The sequence below is a fragment of the Sabethes cyaneus genome, chromosome 3 (assembly GCF_943734655.1).
Source record: "Sabethes cyaneus chromosome 3, idSabCyanKW18_F2, whole genome shotgun sequence".
Taxonomy (NCBI): domain Eukaryota; kingdom Metazoa; phylum Arthropoda; class Insecta; order Diptera; family Culicidae; genus Sabethes; species Sabethes cyaneus.
The window spans coordinates 113,551,401-113,564,224 of record NC_071355.1 but is presented as its reverse complement, the minus strand read 5'-3'; the positions used below and the strand labels follow the sequence as shown (position 1 = coordinate 113,564,224).

Sequence of the window (12,824 nt, the reverse complement as noted above, 5' to 3'; positions counted from 1 at the left end):
GCTGGGCAAGGGTCAGTATATTCCATGTTCCGATTCGTGTACGTATTTTCATGCTAAAGGTCGTTACCAACAATCCAGAGAGATTTCTACTTTCATTTTCGGTAGCTTTTTTGTGTTCCGGTACAGTAGTTGTTAACCTTAGGCCCTTATCCCGCTGAAGGGGCTGCCATCTTAATGTGGGCGGGAGCCACTGTGCCCCCTTTCCTGTTAGCATACGACAACCGAAGTTGCGTACCCCAGCCGGCAGCTCGTGGAAGTAGGAATAGGAGTTAATGAACAGAGGTTATGAAATGCACATGTTCACCCTTTGCCAGCCAAAAAAATCATAGACTGCCGTCAATAATATATATTTTTAGATCAGGAAAGTTTTTTGCGCTTGCGATTGGAAAAATTCACGAATCCCTTATGTATTTTTTTCTTCCTGTTTTTAGTCATAAAAGCCATGAATGTTTATGGCTCAAATATTAATGGCGGAATGTAGATAAGTGCTTTGGATATTGAACTGTCAGGATTTTGCAGATCTGAAAAGAGAATTAAAAAAAAAAACAAATTTTAAAACTTAAGGAAATTTAACCTAAATTTTAAGAATTCTGACTGTTTGCAAATATATTATATTATTATTTAATATAGTAATTATATTAGGTATACCAAATATTGTGCTTTGCAGCTGTACCTGGATTAATCCAGATTATTTTCTCTAATGCCAATGTAGGGCAGAAACACCGGTTTTAGCCATAGTACCCGTTTTGGCCATACTTGAGTTTAACTGTTAATTGTGAAATTATATGGTCAATAGCACAAGTTTAAACTAAAATAAATCAAATTCTTGATATTTCTCCACATAATTTGCCTAAAAACTAATCCATGAGAATTAATATCCTATCAGGAAAGCAGAAAAAAATTGACCTCTACTAAATCCCCACATAATCTATTGTCAGCATAGTATGAAAGCAATTTTCAATACATAATAACTTTTATCCAAAATTATTTATTTTTCATTGGTTTTCACATCTGGTATAATGGGTTATTTAACAAATCATCGATCTTTTAATAAACGTAAAATAGTCTTTTTTCTTAAAAAAAAAGACGTTTAATCATAGGAGGCCAAAAACATTCACTGTTCCGCTTTTGGCCATCTGTCAAACCGATTTCAAGTTTCACGTGCTCGTTTTCGCCATACGTTATTTAGTTCTGAAATCTTGATTGTGGTTCATCAACAATTATTCCGTTTTTACCACTGGAAGACAGTAAGTACTATATTCATTGATTTATGAATAAGGTGACTGATCATTTGATATTTTTGTTGAAGATTGCATACGATTCGATGGCGTCATCCAAAAACATTGCCAGTCAGGCATATAATGAAAGTACACTTCAGCCCTGTATTGAGGATACATCAACAACTTCGGTATACGCGGCCTGCCAAAAATGCGGTATTCCGAGGTCTACAATTCGATACCGCATGAGTGGAAAGTGGCAGAAAAGCACAACACGGGGTCTCGGAACGGTACTTTCCCAAGCGGAAGAGGAAAAGATTGTTGCCTGGCTCATTGAAATGCAACGACGCGGTTTTCCAGTACAGCGCCGTAATTTGTTGTACAAAGTGAAGGGTTTTCTAAATGAAAACCCTCGTGTACTCCGTTAAAAAACAATTGTCCTGGTAGATTCCACATTGTATAAAATATTCACATTTTTGTTAACATTCGTATACGTTAGGCAGGAAATGGTTCTTGTGTTTCATGACCCGTCATACTCCTGAAGCTGTAATATCAGCTGTTGTTTTGATCTTTTTTCTAGAAAACCAATTTGTAAGTCTTGCGAAAGTAATGAGGGCGTTAAATATCCGGTTGCAATACTGGTACGATGCAATTTTGTATTAAAAAGATGACTCATTCAGTAAAATAGATTACCCGGTACATTTATCATGTTTTGCGACACTTTTTCAGCAGGGTGGCCAAAATAGGAACACAGAGTGGCGAATGCTAGAACAATATGGCCAAAATAGGAACCCACCAGAGATTTTTCATTCGATAAAAATTAAAACAAAAAAGTATATTTTCCTCACATCAACTAATACAGTATGAAGATTACAGCGGAAATTACCTATTGATGATATTAAACTTATTTAGTTTAGTCGGTTTTGATGGAAAAGGATCGATAACGTTGAATGTTTGACAAACTATGGCCACAACTGGTGCTTTTACCCTATATGACAAAACAAAACAGCAGTTGCAGTTGTCACTCTTTCTCTTTCTCACTCACAGCATTCGCATTGTCGCACTTTTTGTGCCAGTCGCACTTTTAGACTGCGGTGTCCAGTAAGGTGCAAAATGCGGGATATATTGTAATTGCAAGGAAAATTGTCCAATCAATAAGTGCGCAACCGCTCATAAAAGTGCTATTTTAGCTTAAATTGTTTCGGTCTCTTCGGCGCAGTTATTGCTTGGAAGATAACGAAAAAGTGCGCCAAAGATACCGAAACGATTTAAGCACTTTTATGAGCGATATCGCTCTTTGGATGGTACAATTCTAGATAGAATTAACAAAAGGGCGAATGTCGCAAATGTAAACAAAACGAGTGAGAGTTAATTTTTGCTGTGTCAGCATAGGAAAATCAACTCTCACTCGGTTTGTTTACGCTTGCGACATTCGCCCTTTTGTTAGTTCTATCTTCAATTTTCCTTACAATTGACAATATTATATTAACAATATAGTTCACTCTTCTACAATCCTAAAGACACGACTACTAGCGCCATAGTGGCATAAAAGGTTACCAATGTACACTGTAAATTCGACACGTCTATCGGAAACAACTCAACTTTCAGTATAGAGTTTAGCCAATTCTAGATAGAATTAACAAAAGGGCGAAAGTCGCAAACGTAAACAAAACGGGAGAGGGGCCAACATAAGAAAATCAGCTCTACCTCGGTTTGTTCGCGCTTGCGACATTCGCCGTTTTGTTGGTTCTATCTTTAATTCACGACTAAGAAGCTCTATCATCCCTTTTTCAATTCAAAATTTCCAAAATTAACCAAATCATCATGCCGTCAATTGACAGATACCGGCGCCTTTTTTTTATATTTTGGAACAGGGGCGTAGCCAGAAATGTTTCCTGGGGAGGGGTGGGTGTGTGTTTACAAAAAAAACCGAATTAATCTACCTAACGGCGTGACCTAGCCTTTCACCTGTCACAATAATCACTATTTAATTTCTCAGGAACATCTATAATTAGCTTGACTATATTTTTAAATATCCGTTCAGTATTCCTCAAAATCCTTATTTGCCAGTAAAATTCACTACGAATTGCGTACAATAATTATATTTGCTTTCCTTGGGTGCAGAAATACTTGTAAGCGTGATTTATGTTACTTTATGAACACCTTATTTAATTTTAGAATACTTACGTGATTTATAGAAATATAATGTAAACACAAAAGATAATTTTTGCAGACTTGAATGAATATATATATATATATATCTATATATATATATATATATATATCTATATATATATATATATATATATCTATATATATATATATATATATATATATATATATATATATATATATATATATATATATATCTATATATATATATATATATATATATATATATATATATATATATATATAAAATTAGAAATTACCCCTCTAACGGATCTGCAGACGGCCTAAATATTCGGGCTCTAGAGCCACATACGAAACTTGTTTTGAATTGACAATATGAAATATGTGTTCATAGCAGATTTTTTGATATTTTGATATTAATACCATGCGTTCAAAAGTTAGCATCTTTGAAAAACAAGAGTTCAGAAAATTTTTTATTATATTTCGTTTTTGAAGAAAAAGGATATCTACAACAATATGATTAATCTCAAAATTTTACTATTAGTTTGCTTGGCTTCAATTTTGCAATATATCTGAATTAGAAAAAATACCTGAATAGAGCATTAGATATGAAAAAGAGAAATGGAACTATTTCTTAGCTGACGCTACTTCAGATAATTATTTTTGCATGAAAATCAAAAGTTAAGCTTCTTTTGAATGTACTTTCATGAAAAGATAGTCATTAGCTTGATCGCATCGTTTTGACGTAGGACTACGTCTTACGGCAAGTTTTGAGATAGGGTGTCATTCCAAAAAATCGAAAAATGCGAGCGTCACGAAAAATGAAAGGTTTTGAGCGCTAATAACTCAGCGGTTTTCCGATCGATTTTCAATATTCTTACACCAATAGATCGGAAAATCTTCTAAGAATTAACTGAAATGAAGAAAAGTATGGATTCTTGATGTTGATCTATTGAAAAATTGAAAATAATAAACCTATATTTTGCCAGAATTTGTAACCGTTCGGTTACAAATTTGGGTTTGGATCTAGTAGCATACCTGTTTTTAGCGGTTCTATCGCACGGCGGTGCGAAGCGGTTCTCTTGGTATCTATTTTCAGTTGCGTAACCCCTGTACCGTTCTAGCCGACCCCTGAGAAACATCTCATGCTAAACATTAGTCGGGCAAACCTAACACGACTGGTGGTCTCTCGGGTTACCGGGAGTGGCGCATAAGCCACCAAGTTTAAAGTAGAAATTTCTTAAAGGTTAGTCTACGAACGGTTACAGGGGTTACGCAACTGAAAATAGATACCAAGAGAACCGCTTCGCACCGCCGTGCGATAGAACCGCTAAAAACAGATAAGAGATATAGGAGACACGAAAGAGCAGAGTCACGTCGACGTAGTAATACGCCAGAAGATTCTGACTTGGAGGGAGACCGAAATCGAAGATAACGACGCGAGTAGTTCGAAATTAGAGGCAAGCGGAGCGGATAAGAAGCGTCAGATTGAAGAAATGCGAAATTCGTTTTCGAATCTTGATATAGGAGGAGTAAAAACAAAAGTAATGAAATTAAATCGGTCAAATACGTTCGATAGGGCTTCGCGACGGGATGAACATAGAGATAGGAGCCATCGTCGAGCATCGTCAAAAACCCTGCGCAGGTATGTGATACGTTTATGGCCATAAACACAGTGCTAGAAAACCTACAAACAATTGTCCAGCCCGAACGTTATACGGTTACTGAATACAAAGTTCAAGATATTTATTTTACGTTTTTCATTCGTACGTTTGAGCAGAGTCCATTCTAAGGATCACTCACTCTTCCTTTCGTTGCCTTCACTTTGGTATTTCAGCTTCGTTCCGGGTCGTAACGTTCGCGGGTTTGGATCTAGTAGCATACCTGTTTTTAGCGGTTCTATCGCACGGCGGTGCGAAGCGGTTCTCTTGGTATCTATTTTCAGTTGCGTAACCCCTGTACCGTTCTAGCCGACCCCTGAGAAACATCTCATGCTAAACATTAGTCGGGCAAACCTAACACGACTGGTGGTCTCTCGGGTTACCGGGAGTGGCGCATAAGCCACCAAGTTTAAAGTAGAAATTTCTTAAAGGTTAGTCTACGAACGGTTACATTGGCCTTCCGTCCAGCCGAACCACCCTCCGCACCTTTAGTTTCGGCCAATGCACACACGAACATCTGGCGACGAGTCAACCGCCATCGACCGTGACGTCGCCATCTTCGCCGTTTGGATCTAGTAAACATGGTATAGATCCAAACCCGCGAACGTTACGACCCGGAACGAAGCTGAAATACCAAAGTGAAGGCAACGAAAGGAAGAGTGAGTGATCCTTAGAATGCCCTCTGCTCAAACGTACGAATGAAAAACGTAAAATAAATATCTTGAACTTTGTATTCAGTAACCGTATAACGTTCGGGCTGGACAATTGTTTGTAGGTTTTCTAGCACTGTGTTTATGGCCATAAACGTATCACATACCTGCGCAGGGTTTTTGACGATGCTCGACGATGGCTAGCGTTGTCCTGGTCGACGGCGAAGATGGCGACGTCACGGTCGATGGCGGTTGACTCGTCGCCAGATGTTCGTGTGTGCATTGGCCGAAACTAAAGGTGCGGAGGGTGGTTCGGCTGGACGGAAGGCTTCCGATTTTACTCTTCACGAGAGCGACGCAATGACTAGGGTCATGCGTACCCGGGTTTTGTCCTTGGCAGGGACCAACGTACCCGGAAGACCCCACGTACTGCGTTTCCGTGATAGATCTCCCGAAACGGAATGAAACCCCTACCTCAGACTCGACAAAAGGCACGCAATTGACGACGTGTCCTGATTGTCGGCTCTCGGACTTCGGCCACGGAGTGTAACGTTAAAAAGGCCGGTAAAACACGCGCGGCAATTGACGACCGCCGTGTACACTTTCGCAACGCAAACTTAACGGAAAACACCACACGCCCCCGTTTGACTGCCACGAAGGCGGGCCTTAACTGCACACACGAACGGAACGGAAAGTGGACCGTAGCACTCCAGAATCCAGCAAAAAAGAATTCCGTACAAAAAGCGCATGGAGCGCTACTGTCCCGTGCGAACGGAAATACGTGAATTACTACACAAAAAGTCTAACGAGAATTCAAAATTTACCTTTGTACGATTAATATCCCGGTACACTTGAACAGAGTTCACTTTTAAGGTTTTTCCAGCAATCCAAGGAATGACTACAGTAAAATAAATCCTTTAATTAAACTCACTCACAATTAGCTTAACTACTTTGGTACCTTGGTTTAATTATTTAAAAAAACACAATAACCCTTTGGTTATTTTAAACTTGAATAGCACAATATTCGTTTAAACAGCTCAATAGCACTTTTGAGAACTTCTGTTCACCAGCCGATACGTAAGCGAAATGGACGAGTAGCTTGAATATTTTAATAAAGAAACCTCGGTTCTTTTATTTAAATTTTGGCGGTTTCTAGACAGCATGGCTGCGCCCACTAAACGGATAAATTAATTTAAGTATGGCGAAATGAGTACCTTATTTTCTCTTGCACACCTTTAGCAGCATAATACTAAAGTGACATCTAGTGGTCGTTACCGATTTATGTTTTATCGAGCTTTACTTTCATGATACGAAATATTGCACGCATGCTATTAGAATAAATCATCGCACGTGGCTTATACAGTACGAGCGTTGCCTATATTCCGGCGTTACCCGAAATATTACGTTCGCGAAACTTTTCACATATGAGCAAACCTTTTAGTCGAGCTGAGCAAACATTAAAAATCTGATGCAAATAAAATTTATTATCTAAATTTCGGCGTAAAGTAAACAACATGTTACATCACCCTACTCAAATTTATGAAAATTTGATCAAGTAATTGAGTAACCTTAAAAGCAACCTTAAAAGTAACCTTATTAAAAATGATAAAATTCGACGATATCTTCCTGAACTATTCAACTGAACTTAGCTTCTATTTCTGTCCCCTGCACTGTCTTGTTATGCTAACTACATAAACGCAAGGTCTACTACATTGGCATCGTTACCTACAATTTGCCAATTCTGTCAAACGTAACGTAAACTAAGTTAGGCACTGGTTTACCATATCGGAGGCTTGTTCCGACTAACTGTAAACTTCAGTGCTAACTTTTAAATGCTAATAAATCAATTTATCAATTAAAATTGACTCAATTAATTAATTTATTAGCCCACTAATCTAAACTCCAACAAACGGATTTTCAAAATTTATGAAACATTCCGCTATATCAAAACGAAGCTTTTGAAATAATTCACGGAAATATTTCAGCGATGATCTGAAATGATCAACTGACCTAGATAGCATAACCCGCAACACTGTGAGGGCGACAGAACGCGAAAGCTTTATGAGTTCTGTCAAAAGTAAAACGAAGTGGAAAAAACTAGTGCAAGTGAAGTGTTTTTCCGTGAAAATTTGATATTTGATGCCGAAACCTGGGAAGTTGGTATATTTTTCAGATATAAAATTGCTTCTAACAATTCCTTCTTTTATTTTCAGCTCTGATTTCATTAGTTACATCCGGAAAACAGCCATTTTGGTGGTATTAATGTATCGTTCCTCTTCGCTATGAAACAATGCTAAAATTTTTCTTCTCTTCTTTTTTTTCAGCAACTAATAAAGCAGGAATAAAATGGATGATCTGCTCCAATTCACTAACAGGGATTACTTGCGTGAACCGATATTTGGATACCGGATACTCTCGTAAATATGTAGTTTAAGTTTGTTTCCCCTGCCCCTTTTATACTAACAACAAGTACTAACCTAGTATTAAGTAGCTCTTTGCATTATATAACGTAGGTTTTTTTTTACAAATGCCTGTAAACTAATTTAGTTTTAATCTACCGTCTTGTTAGGGTACTAACAGCGTCTTTTCTTCATAGGGAGCAAGCTCGACATTTTCTTGTCCTTTTATTGACAGGGAGTTACTCGACCTGCAATAAATTACATAGCTTTGAAAACTTCGTTCTTGACTAAAATTTCTTTAAGAACGATGAATGAAAAATCCCTATTGGTTTCCCTGCTAAGGATTCCAATTCATAGCTATCCCCTAAAACAGTCTTCACGATTGCCTCCGTATATTTCGGTGCTAATTTGGCACAAAAGTCTTTCCCCTTATCAGAGAGGAAAGTACTTTTCTTCAAAACTTTCTCTCCCACTTGATATTTTGGTGCGTTTGCGTTCGATCGGAGGTTATAATATTTCGCTTGTTTCTGGTAGGCATCTCTTAAATTCTTCTTCACTTCTTCGTAAAGTTTGTCTCTTTCTTGGTTCGATATTGTATGTCCTGTATGGTTGTTCATTCCTCTCATCGTCTGATATTCTCTTCCGTCAGATATCATATTTCGTCCGAACGTTAAAAAGTACGGAGTATGTTTCGTAGAATCATGCACCGAATTTCTTATCGCATTCGCTATGTGGTGAATGTTGTCGGCCCATGTTTTATGATTGGTTTTTATGTTAGCCCTAATTGCTGCTGTTATAACTCTATTTACCCTTTCCGAGTTATTCACCTGTGGGTGGTAATAGGGTGTTAGCCAATGCGTTATGCCGTATTGGTTTAATAAATCCCCGAATGCTTTTGACGTAAATTGGCTACCGTTGACTGTCAGTACGACTTCCGGTACGCCAAACAATAAAAATATAGATTGCTCTAAAAATTGAATCAACGACTGTGCTGTTGCCTGCCTAAATGGCTGCACCAGGACAAACTTCGTGAACACGTCAGTTACTACTAATAAGCAGGTACTTCTACATTTACCTGAAGATGGAAATGGCCCTAAATAGTCAAGTGTAATGAATTGCCAGGGGTGATCGCAGTTCTTTTTCTGCGAACCCATCGGTGGGGTTGCATTAATGTTTATGCTCTTCGATGTTTTGCATGCTAAACAAGTTTTGCAAAACTGTTTGGTGTCAATTGCGATTTTTGGCCAATAATACTTCTCCCTGAGCTTGTATATAGTTTTTTCGTAACCTAGATGTGCAGGTTCGTGAGCTACTTTAATTATTTCTGTTCGCTCATCAAATGGTGGATAATATTTCCACAAATACCGTTTATCTTCTACTCGTGCGGTGTTCTGCACATATTTATAAATTTTTGTCCCTATAATTTTAAAATCTTTGTATTTGTCCTTATTTGCTTTAATTTTATCCCGTAGTTCGTCATAATCTTTATCTACTATTTGGATAGCGTCAATTCTAGATAAGCAATCGGCAAGGATGTTATCTTTTCCTTTCCTATATTGAATAGTGAAGTCGTATGATTGTAGTTTCAATGCCCAGCGGAGTAACCTTGAATTTCCGTTGGTCGCAGTAATTGAAAAGAGCCACGTGATGCTTTTAGCATCTGTTATGACCTTAAAAGTAGTTCCCTCTATGTAGTGCCTAAAACTTTCTATTGCTAACAAAACTGCCAGGCATTCTTTCTCAGTCGCCGCATACTTGCGTTGCGTACTGGAAAGTTTTTTACTAAAATAGGCCACAATTCGGTTTCCTTCAGGAGATTCTTGTATTAAAGCTGCGCCAACTGCTAGTTGTGACGCATCTGTCTCAATCGTGAAAGGTTTGTCATATTGTGGGTTTGCTAAAACCGGTGAGGATGTTAGCACAGATTTAAGTTCATCTAGTGCATTTTCCCCTTCCTCGGTCCATTTAAACTTTTTCCCTTTCTTCAATAGATCTGATATTGGTGCGGTCACATGACTATAGCTTTTTATGAATTTTTGGTAGAAACCCATTAAACCCATTAGCCTCCTAACATCTCGGATACTCTTAGGTCGCGGATAGTTTAAGATAGGTTCTAGCTTACTACTGTCAATAACTAGACCGTTCTCTGTTAGTAAATAGCCCAAATATCGTACCTGTTTCCTGCAAAATCGGCTTTTTTCAACCGAAATGGTTAAGCCTGCTTTTTCTAACCTAATTGCAACTTCTTTTAATAATCGCAAGTGATCTGCTAAGTTTTCTGTAGCGATTACTATGTCGTCCAAATAAATAAACACGTAGGGCTCTAAATCAAACCCCATTGCCTTATTCATTAGCCTGCTCATTGTGAAAGGAGCGTTTATAAGTCCGAATGGAACTACCTTGAATCTGAAAAGTCCCTTTGGGGTTCTAAAAGCTGTATAGTTCCTAGAACTTTCTTTCAACGGAATCTGAAAATAGGCATCTTTCAGATCAATTATACTAAAGTATTTCGCCTTTTGCAATCTATGAAAAATCTCATTCATATTTCTCATGGGGTACGCATCTTTTTTAGTTATAGAATTTATGCGACGTGAATCTAAACAGACTCGTATTTTCCCATTTGACTTTTTCACCGGGACTAACGGACTGGCAAATTCGCTAGTATATTCTTCTATAGCGTCCAGCTGTTCGTAACGTTCCAACTCTTTTTCTATCTTTTCCCATATTCCAGGAGAATATCGGTACATAGGTAAATCCCTCATTTTAGCTCCCTCTATTACTTCAATCTCGTGTTCTATTAGACTGGTTCGCCCTAACTTTCTATCGCTTGTGATCGGAAATAGTTTTATTGTTCCTACCAGTTCTTTACGTTGGTTCTCAGTTAGATCATGTTCTGTTTCAATTGTTTCGATGATCTCTTCAGGATTACTAGGAAGTTCCAACGACGGAATATCAAGAGAATCGTCTGGTTCTAACTGAGAGCGATGCAAAAGAATTTCTTCTTTTTCTGTAAGCTCCAGCGAACAAATTTTCAAATGAATCTCCTCTTCTAAGTAATTCTCATGTTCCATTGAAAACGTATTGATCAATGGTTTTCCATCAATGTGAAGTAAATCCATTTCAATAGGGCTATTATTTTTCCCAATTACTGGACGAATTTGAAAGGCATTCCAAAAGTCCATCCCCAAGATTAGTGGTTTGGAAATTTCTGGAAATTTGCGTAGCCTAGGCATCTATGCTCAGTATTATCCGCGGTGCTTACCTTCACATTTGCCCTTAAAAGTTTTAGCCCATGATTTCCTAATACTTTAGTTGAATTCAATACGCTAATGCTAGCTCCCGAGTCAAGTAAAGCTAAAAATTCAGTTCCTAAAACTGACACTTTAATTTTCGGTGAAAGATTAGGTTTTACATCAATCAACAATGTTTCTTCAAACTTCACAAATTTGTTGAAATTTTGTTTTGGAACCGTATCTCTTTGCGAGGAATCTTGGTTCCGTTTCCGACACCTCGCGTCTAGTTTAACGACTTGCGTTGACTGGACTGTGAAAAAGTTTGTGAATGATTACGTTCACATGTTCTTGTCGTTCGCCCAACATTCCCACACGCATAGCAGAATACTATTTTAGGTTCTTTACATGAACGCCAATTGTGTCCTGGCTTCTGACAATTCCAGCATTTCACGGTATTCCTTTCTGCTTGCTTATGAACTTCATTTCGTACTTCTCTTTCCTCTCTGTTCGCTTTCATATTTCTTTGGAGAACATTTACTGCAGCTTCTTCAGCTGGCGAATACTCGTCTTCTGAACAGCTGTGGGCATTCAAATTCTGTATTTCATTTCTTATGAATATATATGAATATATGGTACTACCACCTGCCTTAGCAGAACATCCGTTCATAGCAATGAGCCTATCATGTCAAAAAGAGTTGAACATATTCAACGATTGGTCATGCTTCCCAACTCTTGTATGAAGGGCCAAAAGGGAATTGGTCGATAAGCAACATCGCTTACACGTACCAGGGAGTTAGAGAATCTCCTTCCAAGGGCTAAGTCACCTGAGTCAATCGTTGAATAAACCGTCTTAATGCAGAATGACTCCAGCAGGTGGGGAGAAGAGCCCGCTCATTATCCACGATGTGTTGTTAATCGGGCCAAGATTAACCCTAGAAAGTTGACTGTTTCACTCTCCCTAGGCCCACCGCTTTAAACAAGTGCTCTGATGGTCCCTCCCTCTTCCCGATTCTAGTTTATTTATGAAATGTGGTATATATGCGTAAAAATAGAACAATCTCACCAGCAGTCCTTCGAATGGAATAGAGTTGCGTCCTTTACTTTCCATAAATGCTTCTAATAATTAATTTGATTTTTCTTCTGGTATTCAATATCCATGTGCAGTATTAACACACGTATTGGCCAAAGTTTTCACTATAAAGCAGTAAATGCTTCATAATCTAAAACGAAAAAAATAATTAAAATAACTTATATTATGCTTACCAGATCGTGTGGCTCCACCTTCTGCCCAAAACCTCGATTATGAGATCAGGCAGCCGGGAACCACACAGTATCGCACCTCCTAGCTTGGCTACTCAATAGAGCATTACCGGGTATGGCCACGTGGAGGCGCTAGGTAGGGGCTTGGGATAGCTAGAGCTATATTGGACGCTCCTCATTTGCCTTCCCCATTTCATCCCAAATTCTGTATTTCATTTCTTGTACCGTAACTGGACCGATATAAATTAGGGTCACTTGCATCGATTCTATG

At 38.2% G+C, this 12,824-nt stretch overlaps 1 protein-coding gene across 4 annotated transcripts in view; it reads right to left on the bottom strand.

Annotated features, from left to right (window-relative positions):
* Positions 1-338: 338 nt before the first annotated feature.
* Positions 339-12,824, bottom strand: part of LOC128743575 (uncharacterized) — a 551,236-nt gene continuing 538,750 nt past the window's right edge. For all 4 annotated transcript variants that reach the window (XM_053840175.1, XM_053840179.1, XM_053840178.1 and 1 more), the window contains one exon: positions 339-521. In XM_053840175.1, coding sequence (XP_053696150.1) covers positions 451-521 — 71 coding nt within the window. In that variant the 3' untranslated portion in view covers positions 339-450. The remainder of the gene's footprint in view (positions 522-12,824) is intronic.